At 34.9% G+C, this 26978-nt stretch overlaps 1 protein-coding gene and 1 pseudogene across 6 annotated transcripts; both read left to right on the forward strand.

The window, feature by feature from the left end:
* Positions 1–24266, forward strand: part of LOC126732684 (probable disease resistance protein At5g66900) — a 95483-nt pseudogene extending 71217 nt beyond the window's left edge.
* Positions 516–6436, forward strand: LOC126732676 (probable disease resistance protein At5g66900). Of its 6 annotated transcripts, XM_050435656.1 has the most exons (8): positions 537–653; positions 1256–1315; positions 1826–1892; positions 2000–2818; positions 3609–4015; positions 4285–4646; positions 5163–5389; positions 5487–6436. In XM_050435656.1, the coding sequence occupies exons 4-8, from the start codon at positions 2188–2190 to the stop codon at positions 6320–6322; spliced, it is 2463 nt and encodes an 820-aa protein (XP_050291613.1). In that variant the 5' UTR covers positions 537–653; positions 1256–1315; positions 1826–1892; positions 2000–2187; the 3' UTR covers positions 6323–6436. The 6 variants fall into 6 exon arrangements, with proteins under 6 accessions (XP_050291612.1, XP_050291615.1, XP_050291613.1 ...); XM_050435655.1 differs by lacking the exon at positions 1256–1315 and having other exon boundaries at positions 516–653; positions 1807–1892; XM_050435658.1 differs by lacking the exon at positions 1256–1315 and having other exon boundaries at positions 530–653.
* Positions 24267–26978: the final 2712 nt, after the last annotated feature.

Consider the following 26978-nt stretch of genomic DNA (forward strand, 5'->3'; position numbering starts at 1 on the left):
CAACCTTTAGATTAATATTTAATTTACTTTAAATAATAATATGCATAAAGAAATTAAAAGAATTACATTAAAAAATAAAAAATAAAGATAAACAATAAAGAAACGAAACTATATCCCATTTCGCACTTGCGATGAGGCTTTTTTTTTTTTTTTTTTACTTGTCCTATTTTGTAAAAAAAAAAAGAAAAAAACTTGTGTTTTTTTATTTTATAAATATATAATTTTTATTTTGAGAATTTAATTTATAAGTGGATAAAGCAATTTGAAAATCAACCTAAGAGTGGTCCTATTTTTTAGGTTATGAAAGTCAGAATTGTATTTTTATCGGATTATTTTTTAGTTTTGTCTCTACTTAAATATTGAGGCGTAGAGATAGTTTTAAACCAAAAAAAAAAAAAAAAAAAAAAAAAAACAATTCTAAACAGGTGAAATCTCTTAAATAACCGTATATATAATAAAAGTCCGTGCTGTGTCGCTTGGGTCTATAACTTGGTTGGTTCCTAACCAAAAAAAGAAATTATGTAACTATGTCCTTAACTTCAGCTCCATGTTCGTGATAAAGATATGGAGGAGAAAAGTCAAAAGCGTGTATTGGTTGCTTTATTGTCGTGCTCTACCCGATTTTAATTCTTTCTTTTCCTCGAAGGAATCAGGTATTTTTTTTTTTAATGCTCTTCTTTTTTAGCACTCAACTGCCTTATTTAGGGTATGTTTGGATAGAACTTACTTTGCTGAAATTGAAAATTGAAAACTGAAAACACTGTAGTAAAATAATTTTTAAATGTGTAAATAGTACCGTGGGACCCATTTTTAATGAAAAAGTTGATAAAAAGTGGAGTTTGTGGGATCCATGAACAGTATATAAGTCACTGTTCATGACTGAAAAGTCAACAATATGCGACTGAAAAAAAAAAAAAAAAAAAAAAAAAAAAAAGGCGAACGCAGACGTGAGACGTTGAGGGTCTGTTTGGATAGAACTTATTTTGCTGAAACTGAAAACTTAAAACTGAAAACACTGTAGCAAAATAATTTTTAAATGTGTGAATAGTGCTGTGGGACCCATTTTTAATGAAAAAATTGATAAAAGGTGGAGTTTGTGGGACCCGTAAACCGTGCATAAGTGCACTGTTCACAGAGGATCGGGTCAACAATTGCTGCTGGGGAGAATAAAAAAAAAAATAAAAAAAAAAAAAACGCAGAAAACGTGAAACGTAGACGCGCAACGCTCTTCAGCTCCGTTTCCTTTTCTACGCAGAGAAACTAAGAAAAAATTGAAGGGTTTGCGTCTTTATAAAGTTCTGTAGCAGTATATAAGGTGTTACCCCAGCTTCGTAATTAAAAGATTTCGCAGCTAATTTAAGTTATACTGTGTTGCGGTTTTTTCATTCATTTGAAGGAAAATCTAAAACATCCTTAAACAAAATTTGTTGGGCAGAGGGAGGTCTCTGTCAGTTTGTTTCTAAATTGGGTTTCGAAATACTAGATTGGATTTACAATCTTTTGAAGATTTGGGTTTGTTTGTCTATCGAAGCAAAGTTTTTAAGAGTTATTGCAGTAGCAATAATGATTTGAGTTGAGGAAATATTTGCTAGTTTGCCACTGTATTGCAATTTTCAGGTCTCACTGCTAATTTACCACTGTATTACAATTTTTATTTATTAAAAAAAAAATCTAAGTCATCCCAAAAAAAAAAAAAATTTTGCATTTTGCATAGTTGGGTAGAGTGAGTGAAGTGTTAGGTCCGTTTGGAAGTCCATTTTGAACACATTTTTCTATACACTTTTTTATACGCCACCAATAATATAGATTCCTCCTCTCCACTTAGCACCGGAGCTCCACCCCGCCGCTGCACACGTCGCCTCTGGAGCTGGCGCCGCCACACCAAACTCAAGGTTTGTTCTTTTATGATTTTCTATTTTTCCAATTTTTGGATTTCGTGATTTTGATGGGTAGTTTACTTTATATATTTTGTATTTTCTGTTCCGTTTACTTTTATCAGCACAAAGTAACTGAGAAGAAATTGAAGGGTTTGAGATCTCAACTGGTTTCCATCTTTGTGATTATTCTTGTATCAGATTCGCTGCTAGTTTAGTTTACTTGTACTGTTTTGCACGTTTTCATTTGTTTGGATAAAATTCTCATTCATCATCCTAAAGAAGAAGAAGAAGAAGAAGAAGAAGCAAAGTTATGCCTCTGAGCGTTGCAGGGCCTCTTCTTGGGGCAGGATTTGGACAGGTCTTAACGTCGTTACGCGAAACAGTTAAGGATGTGGTAAGAAACGCCCGTCAGTTCAAACGCATTCTTAAACGCCTCGATTCCACGTTAGATCTTTTGGCGCAGGCGGTCGAAGATATAGAACGATCAAACCAACAACGTGGTCGTGCAGTAGAGAATACACAGAGCTTGATCGAAGAAATGACGAAGGGTAGGGAGCTAGTTTGCAATAGCTTGCAAATCCCATGGTGGAACTTGGTTCTAATAGTCAAGTACTCAAGCAAACTTTCTAAGTTGGAAGAAGACATTTTGAGGTTCTGTCAGGTTGATTTGCAATTATATGGTGCAAGGACTGTGTTGGAGACTAGAGAAATTGTGAGTGGTATTCGGGAGAGTATGGATTCGACCAGGTCCATGGAGACAACAAGGGTGTCATGTGCGGTTCGTGAACCCCCAGATTTTACAGTTGGGTTTGATATGCCAATGAAGGAGTTAAAGACGCTGCTGTTGAAGGAGGAGGTGCAGCTGCTTCTATTGACTGCTCCTGGAGGACGTGGGAAGACCACATTGGTCCAAATGCTTTGTCAGGATGACCAAATTAGAGGTACTTCCATCTCTTTTGTTTGTCACTCTGTAATTTTACTTTATAATTGGCAACTGTTTTAGGAAGTATTGTTTGCATATTGTTGAAGTTATTTATGGACTATGGTGCCTTTATGCAAATTCTTATGATTTGGGAGTACCAACAACAAAATACATATAGAATTTCAGTTCTGAATCCTGATATGAATCTACTGATTGAATATTATATGTTTGGTTATAATTGGAATTTTAATAATGGGATTGCATTCACACATGAACTTGAATTTCTGCATATGAAACTGAAATACTGTTTGGAAAAAAAAAAACTGTCTCATTAAGTAAGATGTGGTACGCCATGGCTAATTATGTTCATTCTTTTCTTTTGGCCCTTTCAACTGTCATAGCAGCGTTTTTTGCATATTTCATACTATGAAATTCTATCTTTGAAAAGTAGTAGAAGAAAAGAAATAAACAATAACAACAACTGAGCCTTAGTCCCAATATTTTGGGGTTGGCTATGGATGTCAATAGAGTAATCATTGTCAATTGTATGTATTTTTTTCCACCAATCTATCATATCAAAAGTTATACTTTTTGTTAGCACCTTAATTAACATGTCAAATTCGGAGATGCTTTAAAAAAAATTTTCTCATATCTTCATAATTGGTAGCGTTTTCACTTCTTGCCCTTTGCTGGGATTGGGATTGGGAGTTATATTCATATGACTTCGCCATTATGTGTGTTTCTGTGTGATGTTATGGATATGAAATGAGCCTCTACTGCAGCTTTCTAACTACACTGTTTTTGGTTAGGCACATATAAGGAAAATATTCTCTTTGTCAACGTTTCACAAACTCCCAACGTGAAGGTCATTGTACAAAACCTATTTGATTATAAGTACTTTCGGCCTGAGTTTCTAATTCAAAGTGATGAAGATGCAATTGAACAGCTACCGCAACTGCTGAATCATATTGGACCTAATCCTATATTGTTGATCCTGGATGACGTCTGGCTTGGATCAGAATCCCTTCCCGAAAAGTTTAAGTTTAATATTCCAAAATACAAGATTTTGGTTACTTCAAGAACTGCATTTCCAAGATTTGAATTTACATATCGCTTAGACGTGCTAAATGATGTAGATGCAATTACGCTTTTTTGCCACTCAGCATCCCTGCAAGATGGGAGCTCTTACATTCCGACAGAAGAAGATATGAAAAAGGTACCTTTTCAATATGATATATGCATGAAATATGCTTAATTTTATTTGTACTTTTGCTTTTGGGTAAGCTATGTAGATGATTGCAAAAATTATGTAGGTACTTTTGCCTCTTGGTGTTACTTACATATAGGTACATAATACCATAGGTACCTGCCAAAATTATGTTTCCATACTCACACATACATTTAAGCTTTGCTTGTTTTGTAACTCAAACCATGTTTTCATATTTCCGAACAATAACCGAGTTTATTCGGTTCCTTGAATTACAGATAGCAAGAGGCTGTGGGGGGTTTCCTCTGGTCCTTAAAGTGATTGGCGGCTCACTGCGTAGGCAGAAGGAGGAGGTATGGCGTAGTAGACTAATGAAATGGTCTGATGGTCGATCTTTCCTCAGTTCTGATGCTGAGCTGCTTGCTTGTCTTCAAAAAAGCCTAGAATTTCAATATGACAAGGACAACATCGAAGACTGTTTCATGGACCTAGGTTCATTTCCTGAAGACCAAAGGATCCCTGTTGCTGCCCTCATTGATATGTGGGTAGAATTATATGAACTAGATGAAGATGGCATCCATGCCATTGCCAATTTGGAAGAACTCACCATTCGGAATCTGGCTAGTCTCGTGATGGCAAAGTATGTTGGCTGTGTTATTTCTATAATATAATCTTTTTAAGTGTGATTTCTTCATGTGATTACTGCTAGTTTCTAGTTGTAATATGCTATAACTCTACACCCGGCCGTAGGCCTAGATATTTTATCATGTCTTATGGCCTAATAAACTTCTGATAGCAATTAATAATATGTTATTATGCTATATTTTATTTGTCTGGCCAATTTAGGAATTTTTTTTACCATTGAAAATGTGATTGCTAGAAAGAGCTAGGAAGAAGGAAAGTGATGCCAAACTAGAGATTCCAACTACTTGAAAAGAGGGGGGTTTCTACTTTTATTAGTCTATACCCTTTTGCTGCTTGTCAGGCAGACACTTGAATTCATTTGTCGTAGATAGAAACTGATAGTGTTGATTTTCCTTGGTTGTGTCATTATATTCTTAGTTTTGTTGAATGATAATGAAATATATATATTTTTATATGTGAAGATTGAAGAATTTTATTGTGTTCTAAGCTTTTAATTTTGTCTATTAATTAGGAAAGATGCAAGTGAGGTCAAAAGCTATTATAATGAAAGCAATTATAATGACGACTTTGTCACACAACATGATATTCTTAGAGAGCTTGCTATGCATCAGAGCAGCCGGGAGCCAATAGGACAAAGGTCAAGACTGATTATCAACATAAGTAAAAACAGTCCACCAAAGTGGTGGACGGAACAAAAACAACAACTCATTAATGCTCACCTATTATCTATCTCAACAGGTTCGCATATTTTCTCTCTATCAAAGACACATACATACACAATATGTAATTTACATATATTGATGGCTTGTCACATTGTATAACATTCTTTTTGCAGATGAATTATTCTCATCAAGTTGGTGCAACATTCAAGGATCCGAAGTTGAGGTTCTAGTTCTGAATTTTCATACAAAGAATTACACCTTACCTGAGTTTGTGGAGAAAATGGATAAACTCAAGGTTTTGATAGTCAATAATTATGGTTTCTTTCATTCCAAAATAAGCAATTTTCAATTGCTCGAGTCTCTATCCAATTTAAAGAGAATCAGATTAGAGAAGGTTTCAATTTCTTCATTTTGCAAGACCCTTGTACCGTTGAAGAGTTTGAAGAAAATATCGTTGTGTATGTGTAATATTGGTAAGGCTTTTGAGAATTGTACAATTCAGGTTTCAGATGCATTGCCAAATTTGACGGAGATAAACATTAATTATTGCAATGATCTAGAGGAATTGCCTATTGGGCTATGTGATATAGTCCACCTCAAAAAACTCAGTATCGCCAATTGTCATAAATTGTTTGCATTGCCAGAAGAAATTGGAAAGCTAGTGAATTTAGAAGTGCTAAGGCTTAGGTCATGTACTGATTTGTCAGAGTTACCAGATTCAATCAGAAGCCTCCATAAGTTAAGAATTCTAGACATATCTGACTGCCTAAGCATTATGAAGTTGCCAAAACACATTGGTGAGATGTGTAGTTTAAAAGAGCTCAACATGAAAGGGTGCTTGAGTTTGCGTACTCAGTTTCCAGAATCAATAATGGATCTTGAGCAATTAAAGCTTGTGGTATGTGATGAGGAGAGGGCCAAGTTATGGGATCCTATCAAGGAATTCCTCCCCGATCTTGAAGTATTGGTGGCTGAAAAAGATATCAACTTGAATTGGCTTCCCAAATAATGAATTCTGTAAATTGTTTACTTTTGGAAAATGTAGTAGGTTTGAGTATGTTATATCAAATGGAAATATGGAAAATCACTGTTAATGCCATTGCCAACAGCAGTTGCTAGTCAAGATAGTTCTCAACAGAAACAATGATTACTTTTCAATAAAGAACTAAGTGTGCACAGATTGTCATGGTGTTGGAGGATGTATACAAGTCACCACTGAATATTTATTCTCAATGGCATTGAAAGGATACCGTAGTATGTTGCCATTGGCCTTTGTTTACTTGATCATTGTTTTGGCATATATGTCTCTCATGAACTCTGCCTTTGCCTATATATATATGTGTGTGTGTGTTATTGTCTTTGGTTTTTCTTTTTTTCCCTATAAAGATTGTAAAAGTTGCAAGTCCCTTCGCCCCCCCCCCCCCCCCCCCTCCCCCTTCTCTCCAAAAAAAAAAAAAAAAAAAGCAAAATTGGGAATTTGCATTATAAATATCATGTACCACAAAAAGGGATAAGTTAATGGCATAAAAGAATAGAAGAAGATTAATCAAGAAGATCCTTGAGAGTTGAGACATTATGTGGTAACCTTCACGAGCACTGTATCATTTACTATGGAGCTTGAGTTTCAATTATGTTTTAATTTCTGAGCATCAGTTGAATCTCAACCATATATATATTAATAACTAAAACTCAGAGAAAATCCAATTAGATTTTAATTGGATTCTCAATTTTGCGCAATGTGTCCTATTTAATTTTTAATTTTGTGCCAGGTGAATTATTGAATGTAAAAATCAAAGAGTCCAAATCCAATTAGATTCTAAATTATATTTCAATTGGTGTTCAATTTTCCGCCATGTGTTTATTTATTTATTTTTAATTTTTGTGACATGTGAATTATTTGATGAAAAAATTAAAGAGTCTAAATCCAATTAAATTCTAAATCATATATATATATATATATAATGAGAAACCATTACATATTTTTGAAATATATGGTTTAAAAAAAGTGTAAGCTAATGTTATGTATGACTAGCATGTAACCCATGCAAACACATGGATGCATTTAAAATTAAACACAATTTTTATTATAAAAATATAAATAATTAGTCAAATTATAAAAAAAAAAAAAAGCATGTAATACATGCATACGTATGAATATATTTAAAATTAAACACAATTTTTACCATAAAAATATAAATAATTAGTCAAATTATTTTTTTGAAAAAGTAAACATAATTAGTCACATGTTAATTCTTACCTAAATTTAATACTACTTATGATAATTTTTTTTTCTAATTTTTAATAATATAGAACGTGTGGTGATCTTTGTTATGTGGTGATTTTTATTGAGCATATATGATTGGTTTTTTTAAAAAATAAATTTTATAGTTCATTACTATTAGATTCTTAGTATTTGCACTCATTAATTCACTTCAAAATTTTTTTTAGAAATAGGCTACTTTTTGTCAACCCTCAAACCCTTTCCTTTACTTGACACATGGAATTGGCTATGATTTTGGTTTTGTGATTGACCTTTTATGTTTTGAACATATTGCTTTTCATATGAATATACGGGTTTATAATCAATACTTATATAATCTAGTATATCATAATAGTCATTAGGGAACCATAAATCAATTAATACATTTTTCATTCTTTGCCAAGAGCGAATTGGAAGCTTACCTCGTCTCTTTCTATCAATTTGAATATCTTCCCACCATTCCTCTGCTTCACCGTTCAATTTATTAGATGCAAGCCGCATTTTTTCTTCATCACAAATCTTCCAAAAATTAGGACACTCTTCCAAATCAAGAAGCTAGTCAATAAAATCCAATTTACACATATCTCCATCAAAGAATGGAATTTTCTTGTAATTAGGAGTGCGTCTTTGAATATATTGATCATCATTGTTGTGAGATGATTTCCTAGCTAGAAGAGTAGCAATCTTTTGCTCAATTTTGCCTATAATTTGTTGACTCTTTTAAGGAAATTGTTGATTGTCATCACGTCTCTTTATGAAACTTGAGGAACTTAGCCCTAGTGAGGACTATGTTATTGACGTTGTTGTTGTCGTTGTCATTGTGATGGTCACCATCTCGCCGATTAGCCATCAGACTAGGGTAAGTCAAGGCTCTAATACCAACTAATGTCCTGGAAGCTTGAAAAAAACATACACGATTCTCTCTTTGATGGACAAAAACTAAAATGTTAGTTTATGGGTAGTGGACCTCAAATCCACAAGGGGTTCCTTGAATCCACAAGATGATAAATTGAAATTCACTAGAGAAAGAATTTTGACAAAAGTCTGTATTTTATTAATAATAATCTATGAAAAAAACTTTTACAAACTTAGGCTTTGTTTGGGAGTTCATAAGGGAATGAAATGGAATGGAATTGAATGATCATAAGGGAATGGAAAGGAATGGAATGTATTTAAGTAAGGGAAAGGAATGGAAAAAATGGAATGAAATTAAGTAACCTTGATTGAATGTTTTAAAATAAAGGAATAGAAAGGAATGAAAATGAATGAAATGTAAGTAATCTTGTTTGGGAGTAACATGGAGGGAATGAAATGGAATCATTTTATGACAATATTACAATTAGACCTCTATTTTAAAATAAATAGTTAAATATATAGGGGTATTTTTGGAGTTTTAGTAAAAAAATCATAATGAGTGTTCTCTCCTACCCATTCCATTCCCTCCCACTTAAACTCCCAAACAAGGGAATGAACTTTCCATTCTCTCCATTAAAACTCCCAAACAAGGGAAGGGAAGAATATTATAAAATTATTCTTTTCATTTCTTTCCATTCCATTCCATTCCCTCCTCCCAAACGAGGCTTTAGAGACATATTTAAGGGCGCCTTAAAACTTGACAGACAAGAAAAATATATTTTAAAATAAGTTCTAATTACTGCTTAACTATAATAGGAACCAAATTTCACCTAAAAAGCATTAAAAGCACTTAAAAACAAGGAAATAAATAACCTAAACCTAGAATAAATAATTTTACATAAAAATACCAAAATTAATAAATTACAAAAATTAAATAGTAAATTTTGTTCTACATTAGAAGTTGAAGAGTGTGTGTAGTTTGAAGGGAAGCTTGTACGGAGGAAGAGAGCTTTTAAGTGAGTTAGGGTCTTGGCTTTCAAGTTTCATCTACTTGTGGGAGAGGAGAAAGATAGTTTGTAAGTGGGTTAGGGTCTTGGCTTTCATCTACACATGAGAAAGGATCATACTTGGTTCATAATATGTAAGAGAATAAGTGGGCTTGGGTTTTTTATAAAGTTTGGTCTAATTTTCAATAGCAATCCATCTTTTAGATAACATTAAAAAGGAGTTAATGTAATCTTTTGGGTAACAGTAAAAAAAAGTTAATGAGAAAATATTAAAGAAGCTAAATGCAAAATTAGAGCGCTATATGGTAAGACCTCATACTCTTCTACATAAGGTCTATGCTTTTATATATATATACTGATTGATTGTAACATGTACAGAATTATGGAAGTAATAAAATGTTCTTAGCTCTTTCTGTCTCTCTCTCTATCTCTGTTTCTCTAAGGAGAATGGCTCCCTCGAAGTAGCCATTTACCATAACTACCCCAATTTAGACTATAACCAGAAAACCTTTAACATTCAATGTATTCAGCAGTCTGTTAAATCTGTTTAAATTCCTTTCTTGGACTCTCATTGTGACTATCTAAACTTAGCCTACATTAGGTTCCTTGCTTCCATGTGTTTCGATTTGAGTTCTATTATCAAATTTATAACTGGCACGTGAGTCTTTTAATTGTTGAAAGACATAGGGAAATGAAAAGTCTTTTGGTTGTTTTTCATACATTTTTATGTGCTTTTAAAAAAAAACTTTGAAAGAAAAGGGTGATACAAGTTACTTTCAAAATCAAATAAAACACTCAAAAATCTTTTAGATTTGATCCACATAGGGTTGAGCACACACACACATTCAAACTCGAACAATCACACAAATGAAATAGATATTCATTGAACATTAGACTTGTGTGTTGTGTGCGAGTATCAAGTATGAATTAGTCCATAGTCTAGCATGAAACTTCAATGATCAATTCAATCAAGTCATACGCAAATAGCACAAAGTCAAGAGACCTATCTCATGAATAGAAATAAACATATATGACTTCTCACAAAAGAGTTTACATTGATTGAAAGTTTTTCATTTGGTTTCCATTTTTCATACTTTGATCTTTACAACTCAGGTTTTTGAGTAATGATGCCTTGAGATTTTTTATATTTCTTTGAAGAATAAGCCTTTGGCTTGGACATCTTGATTTTTTAATACATTTTGCTCAACCTTTTCCTAGTTTAACTAGTTTTCAAAGCAAGATTTTTGAGCTATTTTTCTTTTTAGAGACTAGGGATGGCAAAATCTACCCGACCTGCGGGTACTCGGCCCGACCCAACTTGTTTAACATTAAGGTCAGGTCTGGGTTTTCATTAAAAGACCCGAAGTAGGTTCGGGTTGGGTCTGGGTATTAGACATACCCGGCCTGTATATATAATATTTAAAAAAAAAAAAAAAAACCCAAGTATAAATCCCTAAATCCCTCAGACCAATTCTCTCACCCTCTCATTCTATCCCAAGCCACCTCCCATTCTCTCCCTCACCCTCACTCTCACTTGAGCAAGACTGCTGCTACTCACTTTGCTAGCACCGCTCCATTCCTCCACCTCACTAGTCTTTCCTCCCTGCCTCCTTTACCTTGCCGCAGCCTGCAGACGCCGCTGCTCCTCCCTCACCTCGCCAGGCCCTCCTCCACCTCACAAGGCCGTAACTCTCTCATCTCCCTCACCTTGTTGTGAACTCAAGCTTTTGCAATGAAAATTGTTCTTTTTGTTCAAAGAATCAAATTTGTAATTTCTAGTTTTAGTGCTATTTTGGTTGAATAGGATTGGCTTGGTTGATTTGATTTGATTTTGTAGGGTCTTATTGTTCAGACCTAGGGTTTGTATGTTAATTCTTGTTTTTACTTTTGATGTGGGAAAATATTGTAATGAAAAAAAAAGCGTTTCCGATCTGTTGGTTACTGAGAAAATAATGGGTTTTGTTGGTTTCCGATTGTTCAGATATGTTGGTTGTTGAGAAAATAATGGGTTTTCTTGAGTGTTCTTTTCCCCCTCCTGTTTGGTTGCTAAGAAAATCAATATTAGGCAAACATTTTTTTTAATTGGGCCACAGAATGGGCCCTGAAGTACCACGGCCCAACGGGGCCTGCGGGGCTCGGCGGGGGCGGGTTCAGGCCTTGGGAAAAAAATCTGTTTCATAAACAGGCCGGGTCCGGGCTGCAGGTCTTGGCTCACGGGTCGGGTCTGGGTATGGAAAAACCCAGTTTGAACTCGACCCGTTACCATTCCTATTAGAGACTGACATTTGAAAAGTTTTTATTTTATTTATTTAATTTTTTTTACAGAAAATTAAATGTGAGGAGATATATAAGATCAAGTCTATGAATGTGTCAAGATCAATCAAGAATATTGGCTAGACATACATGACAAGCTTAAAGATTTATTTACAACAATCAAACATAGATTTCTAGATTTCACTCATCTTCAATATATGTGCATATATAATAAGACTAAGCTCGTAAATACACTACATCATTAGTACAAAGGTACTAGGCCAAACTCTACATGTGAAATGTACTCAAACATATGCGATCAAACTTTTTGGATTTTATACTTTTTATGTGGTTTTGGATTTTTACTCACACAAAACAAATGCAATAAAGTAAGATCAAAACATACAAACTTTAAAATAAAAGCAAGTAAAAGAAACATTCTAGAGGGAAGCATGATGATCAAAATACATTTCAAGATAGAAATGCTTATAAGAGTATGCATGAAACTATGTCCCTAAACATTGAAAGAATTGATGCATGGACATATTATGGTGATCATGTATGAGTACCCTTCTTCACCCATACCGCACAGGTGTTGTGAGTGAGATCCTAGCAGAAGGGATATGAGAAGCAAAACGCTCAAACCTTAGGGCAAAGCTAGCCAAGCATGATGATATGCTAAAGAGGATCTCCACAACATGATCAATAAGAAGACTACCATCTTCTCCTTCAGCTTGCTTCCCTTTTGGTTTCACTTTACCATTCCCAAGAGTATTTTGTTGATTAGTTCTCTTGAGTGCATGAAGTTTGAAGCAATTTGGTCTAGTGTGACCATGGATACCATAATGGTGACAAAAGTGCTTCACTTGAGGTCCTCTTTTATTCTTAGGCAATGATTTTCCATTTGCCTTGGATTTTGCCACAAAAGTATTCTTCTCAACAACCAGATCCTCAAGATTAGGCTTCTCCACAACCTTAGCAACGTTAAACTAAAAGGATTGGGGCCAGAAAAGGTCTCAATCAAATAAAAATGACTTGAGGGTATTTTGTGAAAAAACTCCTTTTTGATTCACTGTTTTCTAGTGAATCTTAGGTTTTTCCCGTGGGATTTTTGTGTGTTTTGAAAATGTATCATATAAGGCTTTTTATAGTTGAAAAAATGGGGTTTGGAATGGTTCCCAGGCAATGTGAGATTTGTTCCAAATCTCAGTCATTATTGCAGAAAACTTGCATTTCTTATGCTTCTAAAACCCTAGTTGCGTACAGAGGAATGTGCCTGTATACGCATGCTTTGGCTCACGTACACAAGTTATGGCCCATGTACGCAAGCCGAAAGCCACTTTGGTCATTTTATTTCCAAAAATAGATTTTTGCTCATTTAAAAGGTTATATTTTCCATTTTAACACTCCTCAAGTCAATTTGATATCTGATTGGGATCTAAACTGGCATTGGGCCATAGAGTTCGAGCATTATTGGGGGACGAGGGCCTAAGTCGTAAGGGTACAAAATGCGGTGTCTACAATATAATGTGGGCTTATACACTCGTGAGATGCCATCACACTTAAACTCTTCAGCTTCTAGAATGTGTTCCTCATGTGACCTTTTGCGGGATGCTCCAATCGCGAGATGTTCTATTCTTCACAATTCTTCACTACTTTTTCACACTAAACCCATTAAATTGAATCCCACAAACATACAAGGAAATAATTGATGAAATACAATCAAATTTGACACGAAATTAAAACCAACAAAACATAATTGAAAATCACAACTTTACACAATCATTGGCATTATTCCAACAAATAGATGAGCATAAAGTAATATTGATTAAATGCAGAGGGCAAATGGGGCAGCCGTTGAGGAAGGTGGCAAAACAGATGAATAAATTTTTTTTTTTTCCAAATAACCTTAAATATCAAAAAATTTCGTTAGTTGTCACCTTTCAAAACAATGTGAAAAACTAGCATCTCGAGGGTCTAAAACTCGAGTTCCAAGATAAAACTCGAGTTTCTAAGTCTCGATTTGTAAGTGGTGGCATCTGATGTGGAAAAATATCTACGTGGAACTCAAGTTTTTAAGACTCAAGTTTCACCATTTTATTTTTTCCTTCTTCTTCTACGCATTCTTCTTCCTCGCGTTTTATTTTTTCCTTCTCCTTCTTCGTTCTTCGATGTTGCAGATTTGAAGACCAGATTGTCCAATCGCCCACCCAACATTCCATCGTCCAATCGACCAGATTGGTTTACCCAGCATTCAATTGTCCAATCAACCAAATCATCTCTTCGTTCTTCCTCTGTTCTTTGGAGCTCCATATCGTGCCTTTTCAAATCTGTTCTTCCTCTATTCTTCTTCAAATCGTTCTTCCTCTATTCTTCTTTAGATCTGATCTTTTTCAAGTACAAAAATTGAGTCTTAAAGACTCGGTTTTGCTTTTTAGAGCCCGAGTTTATAAGACTCGAGATCTATGTAGCATCATACTTCCAACTCACCAAGTGAGAATCGATTCTTTAACCCTCGAGTTTTAGACTGAAATTGAGTCTATGAAACTTAAGATGCTAGTTGGCAACATTCTTTCAAAAGTATGTTAACTTATGATATTCTTTCTTCTCACTATGCTAAACTTCAAATTACCTCGCTTCCTAATGGGGATGTGAAGAAAAGCAAGAAGCACAGAGAAAAGTGATGTTCTTACAATTGAAGTGATGTTCTCACAACTTTTGCTGTGGTTGGAGCAATGGTAAATAGTTGCTATGGCCTATAGTTTTTGTATGGGCCAGGGCCTTAGGCCCATTGGGCCTTGGGACCTGGCCAAGAGGCTTAACACGTCACCCTGCCCTCATTTGGACCTACAACCTCGATCCGAACACCTCAGAGGCCAATCTAGGCCCGAAAGCTAGAATGGAACAACACTACCTTGGATATCGATAGTAAGCCCCGTCCAGTCATCTTTAACCCAGTCGGGGGTAATATTGCTCAGACGCATCCCGTACTCGCCTGCCCGATAGTGTCCTCGGGAATATCTCTGCTGGTCAAGCCTTTGAAGGTGAGAATCAGTTCCAATGCCATTACCACCTTTCCCAACAGAACATCCACTTAGAGATGACGAAATTGGACCCCCATTCACACTAGTAAGAGGGAGTAATCATAACACTTACACTAATCTTAGGTTATAAATAGGAGAAGAAAATGAGGAATGGGGGTTGGCAATTCTAGAGAGAATAGTGAGGGAAAAGAACAACCACTCTGAGAAAGAGAGGGAGCAACTCTGTGAGGTAAATAGGAGTTTGAGGAAACAAGAGTGTACTTAGGTTGCCGAGCATAGGACCACCTATAGTAGGAAACTCAAAGCCCACAATACAAATAGAATGTGAGCCCAAGTAGAGGTTGAGCCCAACAGCCATATTTTGGGCACGCATAGTTTTTATAGGAGGTCTAGGCTGAAATATGCTTTGTATTCCCTGGCCTTTTTGTAGAAATATTGGAGTAGTGGCAATAGTTGTTCAAGTTTGTTAGTGGGTCTATATACCCTAGTTTATAAAAGGATGTGCTAACATGTATAGTATGACCTTCAGAACTGCGTATGTGTTTGGAAAAAAAAAATTATAGATACATTATGTTTTGCATAACAGATGGGATGAATTACTAAAATTTTTTGCAATTTGTTTCTTTCCTTTCTTATGGTTGATTCTTCTCAATTGAATTTGATCTTTTGATACAATTGTGACTGGTTGTCTTAATTTGTTTAGTTGCTTGCTTAATGTAGCAATGGAATTTCGAAGTAGGTGCTTGTTAGGTGTATCTACTTTAAACTTGTGTTGAATCTTTAATTTGATTGGATAATCCCTATATTAATTCAGTCACAGTTCTGAATCAGGTGTAAGTCAAGTATAAATGTTCAGATGTAGCAGGTAAGAATTCTCTATTCAATCACAGTTTGGTGGGAGTTTGTAGGAAAACTTTATCTTTACCGATGTACATACTTTTCCATTGAAAAAGTTTGACTACAACTCCTCCAAACCACTAAGTGGCAACAATATAAATTGACACAATCTACTAGTCATTTGATATGACTCGAAACTCAAATTGAGTTTAAGAGCATCTCCAACAGCTTCTCTATATTTTTGTATGTTTGGACAGTGAACAGTGACATTTACCTTTTACCTATTTACTTTTTCAAATACATCTTCCAACAGATTCTTTATCCTTTCTCTATCTCATTTAAATATTATTTCTTCATTCATTATTTATTCTTTTTTTAACAACTATATTTTTTAATGGGAAATGTTACTTCCACAACATTTTTAGCAATACTTTCACAACAAAATTTATGTGAAAAGTTATTACTAGTTCTAATTTGAACCCACCATTGAAATTATTTTTTTACTCACCGATATTAACTAATAACAATCTTTTACTTATTGTGAAATATTGTGAAAATATTGTGGTAACATTTATCAATTGTGATTTTTTATTCTTTTTATTATTTTTCCTTTCTTTCCTTGCATCCATACGTTTTTTTTTTCTTTCCCTCCACACACGTATCCCCATCCCATCCCCACTCATCTCATCTTGTTTTTATTTTTCTAGAACTCTTCCTCCACACAACGTGCCACTCTGCTTTTATTTTTCTTTCTTCATCTCTAGCTCTCTCTTTCTCATTCTCTTTCTCTCATACTCTCACCCTGTTACACACACATTTCTGGCGGAGAACAAAACCAGAATTTAAAGCTATGATGTTGGAAATGGAAGTGGCAGAATTTAAAGCTTGCTTCGGCCAAGAGAAGAGTTTTTGAAGAGAGGGAGCTGAGTGATGTACTCTGAAGAGAGAAAGAATTTAAAGCTAGCTTTGCCCAAAATTTAAAGCTTGCTTCCTGTTGTTTTCTGATGAGAAGCAAGGAGAGTTTTTGCTAAAAAGAAAACAAGAGAAAGAGAGAGAGTGAGCAAGGAAGAAAGTGAAATGGAGGAAAGAGAGAAAAACATTTTTTTATTCAATAGATGATTATTATAATAGCTAAAAACATTTGAAGTGTGAATAGGAAATGTTACAGTGTTCTCTACTTGTAGAGAAGCACTGTAGCAATTTAAAAAAAAAAAAGAAAAAAAAAAAGGGAGATGGAGAAGCTGTTGGAGTGGGGTTTTGGGGTGTTTTCTCTCTATGATTGGTTTTAAAGAAGCCATTGGAGATGCTCACCCTCATTTACGTTATCTCCATAGTCCGTACTCTTTCCTCTCTCTTCAAAATATATTCTCTCTCAAATGAAAGGGTACAGTAACCAAGAAAAAGAAAGTTTCATCAGCGCTTTTTAATATTATCTAATTTTTTGTAATTTTTTTTTTAACTTCAAATTTTCTTTTCTTTTGGTTTATTTGAAAGATTATAAGGGGAAAAAAAAAGATAAAATTAGAATAAAAAATTTTTGTCCCATCTTAAGTATTCTATTTTATATTTCACCAATAACAACATTTCATACTTTTCTTTTCCAAGAAACCAAAATTTAAAATAAAAAATCAGACATAACATACATTAATTGATGAGTATAATAAAGTGTAATGATTTTTATTTGTAAATTGGCTAAAGTATGTAAAACTTTTTTTTATCCAACATGTGTATTGGGCTAGAATTTGATAACTGGACGTGAAAACCATAAAAATGATAGGACCACAACTAAAGCTACAACTTGATGGTCACTTTTATCCAAATGTAAAAGTGAACTAGTAATCGGAAATGATGAATGAAAATCCATGTAGGGAAGGTTTATATATCATAGTAACAGAAACAATAGCAGTGGGGTGTGGTTTATATATCCATGTTTTGTCAAATCTTTTGATTCATGTCTTTTTATCATGTATGACAACAAAGCAAAATCCAAAAGCTAAAGGATTGATGTTGTAATCGTATTTGATACAAATTAATAAAGTCCTTGTAAACAAGCACCTTTTAAATTAATGAAGCAACATTCTGAAAGCTTCATCATAATTCATGAGGCGTTCATCTTCATAATATTACAGTTTCTTACCAACAAGCCTAGCAAATAGACACAAAATAGAAAGCTAAATCAATCTGGAATTCTGATAGAGTCACTTCTGATTTCCAGGTGCTTCTATTTTCCTCTACATTTTAACGAGAAAGTCAAAAAATTTCGCATCCAAGAGATAAATCAAGATTACAACAAGCTTCTTGTAAAGACAGGAGAACTATCTTTTAGAGGCTATAGAGCAGTTCAATGTGAACTAGCTAAAATTCAAGCGATTTGTTACAGACCTGTTAAATTATGATAACTCTTGGGGCAGAACATTATATTTGTACAAACGAGAAATCATGTTAGCATGTTGCATAATGCAGTCCAATCAGGGGCTCAAAAGCCAGAATACAGAGAAGAGATAATCAAAGAGTTTAAAGATGGTTCTATCAAGTATCAACTGGCCTCACCCAAGGCCTTGATGAATAAAAGATTAATTTCATTATCAATTATTATCTCCTTGCGGAAACTGGAAAATGGAAGTCCATCAAAGCCGGATTATAGGGTGTACTTGCATACAATGGTGTGGCAGTGCGTTTTAGCCATAAAGGAGCTGTGATACATTTGCAGTGCAGTCATAGAGATGAAATGTTCATGGAAAAATTAATAAGCATTTTGACACCCAAGTTCTCGAAGTGGAAATCTTGGGATAGCAACCAAGATTTTGAAGGCACTCTTAAAGTTTAGTGTAAAATCCCAGGCGGAATACATGCCAGGCTTCCATAGCTAAAAAGTATTCAATAGAAGCAAGACACAACAGTTTTAACAAAAACTGTAATAATACTAAATAAAGTGAAAACAGAAGCTACTTAATGCAAGCAAGGACAATTGTCAAGAAAGAATGCTGATGCTTGCTTGAGTTCTTTAAGCACACCTCTAGATAACTGTTGAGAAAACAAGAACAACATTAAAAAAATTTATACTCTCCAGTAATTTGTGCAACCAATCAATTATCAACAGGAACACAAGAAAAGGTAGCAGCACCAAGTCTTATAAGGGAAAAAACGAATAGTCATATATCACAAACAACCCAAGAAATTAATCCAGAAAGAGTTGGAGAAACTGCACACATCATAAGAACATTATTCCACTTATGTTTCTGACATCATGTAAATAAGTGCCTTGGATCTTTAGGTGGCTTGAATTACCAATGGTCTCCACATGAACAACTCCCATCCTTAAAAGAATGGAACCAATTTGAATCTCCTTCTATTATTTTTCTTTGGACAGTGTATGAAATAAATTTAATGTCACTGTGGCAATCTACACAAGTTTTTTTTAACTTATTAAAAAGCTTGATTGTTGTTCCTGGTGGAGTTGATATGACTCCAAATGCAACTGCTAGCTTCTCACAGTGGTAGGAGAGAAAAGCCTGCACATAGGAGCAGTAGCATAATTTTCGACCATAGGTATGCATGCACCTCTCTCTAAATCTCAATACAACTTAACCTAGTTTCTTCACCACCCCTATGTCATCAATAGCCTTTCTAAACTTTGCCACCTAACCCCACATATGAGCAGTAGCCAGGGCATATAAGAGGCTGGATTCTCCGGTTCTATCTCAAATAATGCTTCTGCTGCATGCTTTACCAATTCAAAGTTTCCAAGAATTTTACAACCACCAAGTAGGGAAGCCCATAAGATCTTATGAGGTTTCATGGGCATTTGGTAAATAATATTCTCTGCAGTACAAGCATAATGATCTGTTATATGTGTTAATCCACCCTTTTCCTTTATTAAGTGGAAATATTCAAGTACTTTATCAAACTAATCAAGCATGGATACAAGCAGAAAGAACCCCAACAAAAGTAATGTGGTCATGCTGGGTACCTGATTTGAGAAGTAACTCAAAGAACAGATCCTCATACGGTTGATCATTTTGAGCATTCCAACAATCAGGGAAGTCGAAAATTGAAACCGGGTTTTGAGATAAGAGTGGCCCAACCAAACACTTAACCCACTTTCTCGCCCACGGCCTTTATTTGGGCCTAGCCCATTTTTGCAGGGGCTGCTCTTGGGGCAGCATTTGGAGAGGGCTTTACAGTGTTACATAACACAGTTACGGATGTGGTAAGCAAAGGCCGTATGTTCAAACCCATTCTTGAACGCCTCGCATCCACGTTAGATCGTTTGGTGCCTACGGTCGATGAAATAAAAGGATTAAGCGAACAACTTGAACTCCCAGAAAGGGAAACAAAGAGATTGATGGAACAAATGGAAGAGGGAGCGAAGCTGGTTAGCAAGTGCTTGAAAATCCGGTGGTGGAACTACGTTTTCAAAGTCCAATACTCTTCCAAACTTGAAGAGTTAGACAAAGAAATCCTCAGGTTCTGTCAGGTTGATTTGAATGCACTGTGCACAAGGAATGGGTTGAGGACTTTAGAAACGGTGAACAGTATAAACAAGAAAATGGATTCGTTCAGGGGCGTGGAGACACCAAGGGGGTTGGGCGGGGTTTCTGGACCCCAAGATTTAACAGTTGGGTTGGATATGCCAATAAAGGAGTTGAAGGCGCTGCTGTTGAAGGAGGAGGTGAAGCTGCTTCTATTGACAGCTCCAGGAGGATGTGGGAAAACAACATTGGTGAAAATGCTCTGTCAGGATAAAGAAATTAAGGGTATTCCCATCTCTCTGACTCCCACTCTATTTTTGTGTTTGTGTAATTTTACTTTATAATTGTCAGTGTTTAAGGGAGAAGTATGTTTCACGTTTTGTTGAAGTTATTATGGTGCTAGTATGTAAGTCCTTTTCATGGCAAACCGCTAGGGAGTACCAACAACAAAATACATATAGAATTTCATTTTCGAATTCTGATATGAATCTACTATATGTTTGGCTATAATTGGAATTGGAGTAATGGGCAACTGAACTTCTGTTTGATAAAAAAACAAAAAAATATGTCTCATTAGGTAAGATGTGGTACGCCGTGGCTAATTATGTTCATTCTTTTGTTTTGACCCTTTCAATTGCCGTAGCAGTATTTTTGGCATATTTCATACTTCGGAGAAAAATAGTATAAGAAAAGAAATTTTACAAAAACAACCAAGCCTTAATCTCAAAATCTTAGGTGGCAATGGATGACAATAAAGTAACTAGGGTCAAGTCCATGTATTCTTTTCCACTATTCTAATATATATATGAAGTAATTGACATGTCATGTTAGAAGATGCTTAAAATACCAAAAAATAAAATAAAATAAATGATTCTCATATCTTCATAATTGGTGGCTTTTCTCACAAATTGCTTTTGTCCACTTCTTACCCTTTGCTGGGAATGTGATTGGGATTGGGATTGGAAATTCTGTTCATATGACTTGACCATTATCTGTGTTTCTGTGTGTAATGTTATGAGATATGGAATGTGTCTCCATAGCAGTTTTCTAACTTCATTGTGTTTGTATAGGCACATTTAAGGAAAATATTCTCTTTGTCAACGTTTCAAAAACTCCCAACGTGAAGGTCATTGTACAAATCCTACTTAGTCATAAGGGTTTGCAGCCAAAGTTTGAAATTCAAAGTGATGAAGATGCAATCGAACAACTGCAACAACTGCGGGAACATATTGGATCTGATCCTATGTTGTTAATCCTGGATGATGTCTGGCTTGGATCAGAATCCCTTCCTGAAAAGTTTGGGTTTAAGATTCCAAATTACAAGATTATGGTTACTTCAAGAACTGCATTTCCAAGATTTAAATTTAGATAAAACTTAAACCCACTAAATAACAAAGATGCAATGACTCTTTTTCGTCACTCAGCATCCCTGCAAGATGGGTGCTCTAACATTCCTGAAGAAGATATCAAAAAGGTACATCTTTAATATATATATATATGAAAGGGGAAAAAATTTCTCACGCAAAAAATGCTTTCAAATTTCTGGATAATTAGTGCGGTTTAGATAATTAAAGCCTTGGCCAATATTACCCCTATAACCTCCAAATAATAACTGAGTTTATTTGGTTCCTTGAATTGCAGATAGTAAAAGGCTGTGGGGGGCTCCCACTGGCTCTTAAAGTGATTGGAAGCTCACTGTGTGGGCGGTCTGAAGAGGAATGGCACTGTAGACTAACGAAATGGTCTGGTGGTCAATTTTTTTGCAGTTCTGATACTGAGCTGCTTGGTCAACTTCAAAAAAGCCTAGAATTTCAAGATGACAAGGTCATCAAAGACTGTTTCATGGACCTAGGTTCATTTCCTGAAGACCAAAGGATCCATGCTGCTGCCCTCATAGATATGTGGGCAGAATTATATGAATTAGACGAAGATGGCATCCTTGCCATTGCCAATTTGCAAGAACTCACTACTCGGAATTTGGCTAATCTTGTCATGGCAAGGTATGCTGGCTTTTTATTTCAATAATATGATTTACTTCTTGTGTGATTACTTCAGATAATTACTGCTAGTTGCTGGTTGTATTATGCCACAACTCTATACCTGGCCTAAGGCACAAAATATTTTATCATGTCTTATGACTTAATTAACTTTTGATGGCAACTGATAATATGTTATAATAGGTTGTTTGACATGTCGATGGCATATTTATGATTTTTCATACCATAGATATGACAGGTGATTACTAAAGAAGCTATAAAGAAGGAAACTTATACCAATCTAGAAACAATCAGGTGTTCCAACTACTCTACCTCAGACAAGAGGGGAATTTCAACTTTTATTAGTCTATACCTTTTGCTGCTTGGCTAGCAAACATTTGAATTCAATTATAGTAGATAAAAACTAATGGTGTTGTTTCCCTTGGTTGTGTCATTATATTCTTAATTTTGTTGGAAAATAATGGAACATATATTTTTCATATGTGAAGACTGAAAAGCTTGACTATATTCTAAACTTTAAATTTTGCCCATTCACCAGAAAAGATTCGAGTGAGGTCAAAAGCTATTACAATGAAGACTTCGTCACACAGCATGATATTCTTAGAGAGCTTGCTATGCATGAGAGCAGTCAGGAACCTATAGAACAAAGGGCAAGGCTGATTATGAACATAAGTGAAAACAAACTACCAAAGTGGTGGACGGAACAAAAACAACAACTCATTAATGCTCGCTTATTATCTATATCAACTGGTTGGCACATTTTCTCTCTATCAAAGATACAAACATATAAAATATGTAACCTACATAATTTTGATGGTTTGTCACACCGTATACCATTCTTTTTGCAGATGAATTGTTCTCATCGAGATGGTGCAACATTCAAGCATCCAAAGTCAAGGTTCTAGTTCTGAATTTTCAAACAAAGAATTACACCTTACCTAAATTTGTGGAGAAAATGGATGAACTCAAGGTTTTGATTGTTGCTAATTATGGTTTCTTTCATGCCGAAATAAGCAATTTTCAACTACTCGGGTCTCTTCTCAATTTAAAGAGAATAAGATTAGAGAAGGTTTCAATTTCTTCCCTTTGCAAGACCCATGTACCATTGAAGAGTTTGAAGAAAATATCCTTGTTTATGTGTAATATTGGTAAGGCTTTTGAGAACTGTACTATCCAGGTTTCAAATGCATTACCAAATCTAATAGAGATTAGCATTGACTATTGCATTGATTTGGTGGAATTGCCTGTTGGGCTGTGTGATATTTTCCACCTAAGAAAACTCAGCATCACCAATTGTCATAAGTTGGCAGCACTACCTGAAGGAATTGGAAAGCTAGTGAATTTAGAAGTGCTAAGGTTTAGGTCTTGTACTGATTTGTCAGAGTTGCCAGAGTCTATCAGAGGCCTCAGTAAATTACGCATTCTTGACATATCTGACTGCCTAAGTATTAGCAAGTTGCCAAAACACATTGGTGAGTTGTGTAATTTAAACGTTCTCAATATGAAAGGTTGCTTGAGTTTGCGTAATCCATTGCCAGAATCAACAATAGATCTTGGGCAGTTAATGCTTGTGGTATGTGACAAAGAGAGGGCCAAGTTATGGGAGCCAATCAAGGAATTCCTCACCGAGCTTAAAGTGGAGGTGGCTGAAATAGATATCAACTTGAACTGGCTTCCCATATAATGGTTTCTCAGAATTGTTAAAAACAGCAGCTGCTAGTCAAGATAGTCTCAGCAGAAGCAATGATTATTCCTCATGGAGAATATATCACTTACAATAGTAAGGAGAATGTGGCTGGCTGTTGCCAGGGTGTTAATAATGAGTTTTTTGTTGCAGATGGATCAAAACAGAGTAAGAAAGAAACCATAGCACATGAAAAGAAAGGGCTGGACAAACTTTCAAGCTGGATAGGATGATGGGAACAAAGTGATGTTCTCACAACTGTTGTTGTGGTTGGAGCAATGGCAAACAGTTGCTATGGCCTTTAGTTTTTATAGGACTAGGCTAAAATATGCTCTGTATTCCCTGGTCTTTTTGTATAAATATTGTAGCAGTGGCAATAGTTGTCCAAGTTTGTTAGTGGGTCTGTATAACCTGGTTTATAAAAGGATGTGATAACATGTATAATATAATCTTCTGAACCGCGTATGTGTATGGAACAAAATTATAGGTATATGTTCTGCATAGCAGATGGGATGAACTACTAAAAGTTTTTTCGATTTGTTTCTTTCCTTTCTTGTGGTTGATTCTTTCAACGAATTTGATGTTTCGATACGCTTGTGACTGGTTATCTTAATTTGTTTAGTTGCTTGCTTAATGTAGCAATGGAATTTCGAATTAGGTGCTCGTTAGATGTACCTACCATAAACTTGTGTTGAATCTTTAATTTGATTGGGTGTAAGTGGAGTACAAATGTTCAGATGCAGCAGGTGAGAATACTCTGTTCAATCACAGTTTTGGTGCGAGTTTGTAGGCAACTTTGTCTTTACCAGAGTACACACTTTTCCATGGAAAAAGTTTAAACTACGACTCCTGCAAACCACTAGGTTGCAACATAATAAATTGACACAAACTGCTAGTCATTTGAGATGACTCAAAACTCAAAGTGAGTTTAACACCACCATTTACGTTATCTCCATAGTCCGTGCTTTTCCTCTCTTCAAATTATACTCTCTCAAATGGGAATAAAGTTTCTCTCTAAACTACACTAGTTTAGAGTGAAACTCTACAAACTCTTTATATATCTCTATATTGAGTATGAATTTTGAAAATTTAACAGTTAGATTACATATTCTTATTATATTTATCATGTATGTAAAATTTCAATAAGAGCAAAAATTAATTACTATCTCATCAAGCAAATATTAAAATTTCAAATTTTTATGATCTAAAATTGTGTATAAAAAATAAGTTTATTGATTAAATAGTAAATAATATCCAATTTGAACGAAATTTGATATGCATATTAAGAACATAAAGAACATGAAATTTAACGGTTAGATTTTCAAAATTCACACAAAAAAAAGAGATATATGAGAAGTTTGAAAAGTTTCTCTCCAAACTAGTTTGGAGAGAAACTTTGTTCCTCAAATGGAAGGGGAGTAATAAAGAAAAAGAAAGTTTCATAAGTTTTTTAATATTATTTTAATTTTTGTAAAAGCTTTTTTTTTTTTTGTTTTTTCTTTTTCAATTTTTTTCTTTTGGTTTATTTGAAAGATTGAAAGAAGAAAAAAAAAGGAAAGAAAAAATTAGAATAAAAATCTTTTCTCCCTTTAAATTCCATTTCACGTTTCACCAATAACAACATTTCATACTTCTTTTTTTCCAAGAAACCGAAATTTAAAATAAAAATTAGACATAACATACGAGTTAATTGATGAGTATAATAAAGTGTAATGATTTTTTTTTTTTTTTTTTTTTAAATATATATACAAGATAGAAGGGAGAGGCTTCTGTCTAGTGGTTAGTTTCACTGAATACGTTAGAATACAAACACGTGTCCAAAATTGGACACACGTCCGCATTGCAACGTCTCCCGTAGAACTGGCCATTGGACACAAGCCCAACCCAAGATAGAAATTTTTCTTTGATTTAATCTAAGTGTACATGTGTGTGAAACTCCCTCTTGAAAACTTGAATCCCGGTCCTTGCTCCCACACCTTACAAACATTTATACTTGTAGAATGACCATCACATCAAAGGTGTGCAATTGATTTTTATTTGTAAATTGGCTAAAGTATGTAAAACTTTTTTTTTTTTTATCCAACTTGTATATTTGGCTTATAGTTTGACAACCAGACGTGAAAACCATAAAATAGGAACACAAATAAAGCTACAACTTGATGGTCGCTTTTATCCAAATAGAAAGTGAATTAATAATCGGATGAATGAAAATCCATGTAGAGAAGGTTTATATATCATATTAACAGTAACAAGGTGGACCGAATAGGACTGAATGGATCGAATAAGAATGAATGGACCGATGTGGACATATTGGACTGAAGTAGAACAAATAAGACCGAAGTGGACAGACTGGACTGATTAGGAGCAATGTGAACTGAATGAGACCAAAATCGATAGAATGGACCGAATAGAACAAAAGTGAGCAAAATGAACCAAATAGGACCAATGTGGACCAAATGGCTCAAATAGGACTGAAGTAAATCAAAGTGGACAGAATGCACTGAATAGGACCAATGTGGACTAAATAAGACTAAGTGGGGACCAAATTGGACCGAATAAAACTTTAGTGGACCAAATGGACTAAATAGGACCAAATTGTACCAAAGAGGACAAATGGACCGAATAGAACCAATCTGGGCAGAATAAGAACAAAAGGACCGACATGGACCAAATAGGACTGAAGTGAACATACTGGACCGAAGTGGACAGATTGGACCAATTAGGAGTAATATGGACTGAATAGGACAGAAGTGGACAGAATGGACCGAATAGAACCAAAGTGAACAAAATGGACCGAATAAGACCAATGTGGACCGAATGGCTCAAATAGGACTGAAGTAAAGCAAAGTGAACAGAATGCACCGAATAGGACCAATGTAGACTGAATAGGTCCAATGTGGACTGAATAAGTCTGAGTGGACCAAATTGGACTAAATAAAACTTTAGTGGACCGAATGAACTAAATAGGACCACATTGGACAGAAGAGGACAAATGGACTGAATAGAACCAATCTGGATTGAATAAGATTTTTGAATATTTATCACTTTTATTGCATTTTTAGGGCTCATATTTCTAATTTCTAATGACTATTTCAGTGTTTTCTTTGTATTTTTAAACTCAAAACTAAAGAATTTAGCCCAAACTTGTGGATCCACCATTGGACAACTCCCAACCCAAGTCTCAAGGAAGCAGCACCAAGTCTTAAAAGGGAAAAAAGGAATAGTCATATAAACAACTCCTTTTCTATTATTTTTC

The sequence above is a fragment of the Quercus robur genome, chromosome 6, assembly GCF_932294415.1.
Source record: "Quercus robur chromosome 6, dhQueRobu3.1, whole genome shotgun sequence".
Taxonomy (NCBI): Eukaryota; Viridiplantae; Streptophyta; class Magnoliopsida; order Fagales; family Fagaceae; genus Quercus; species Quercus robur.

Excerpts from the sequence above, each read along its gene's own strand:
- LOC126732676 (XM_050435655.1), top strand. The coding sequence starts at position 2,188 with ATGCCTCTGAGCGTTGCAGGGCCTCTTCTTGGGGCAGGATTTGGACAG. Across the intron at positions 2,819-3,608 it reads TCAGGATGACCAAATTAGAG|GCACATATAAGGAAAATATT; the intron begins GTACTTCCATCT and ends GTTTTTGGTTAG. Across the intron at positions 5,390-5,486 it reads CCTATTATCTATCTCAACAG|ATGAATTATTCTCATCAAGT; the intron begins GTTCGCATATTT and ends TTCTTTTTGCAG.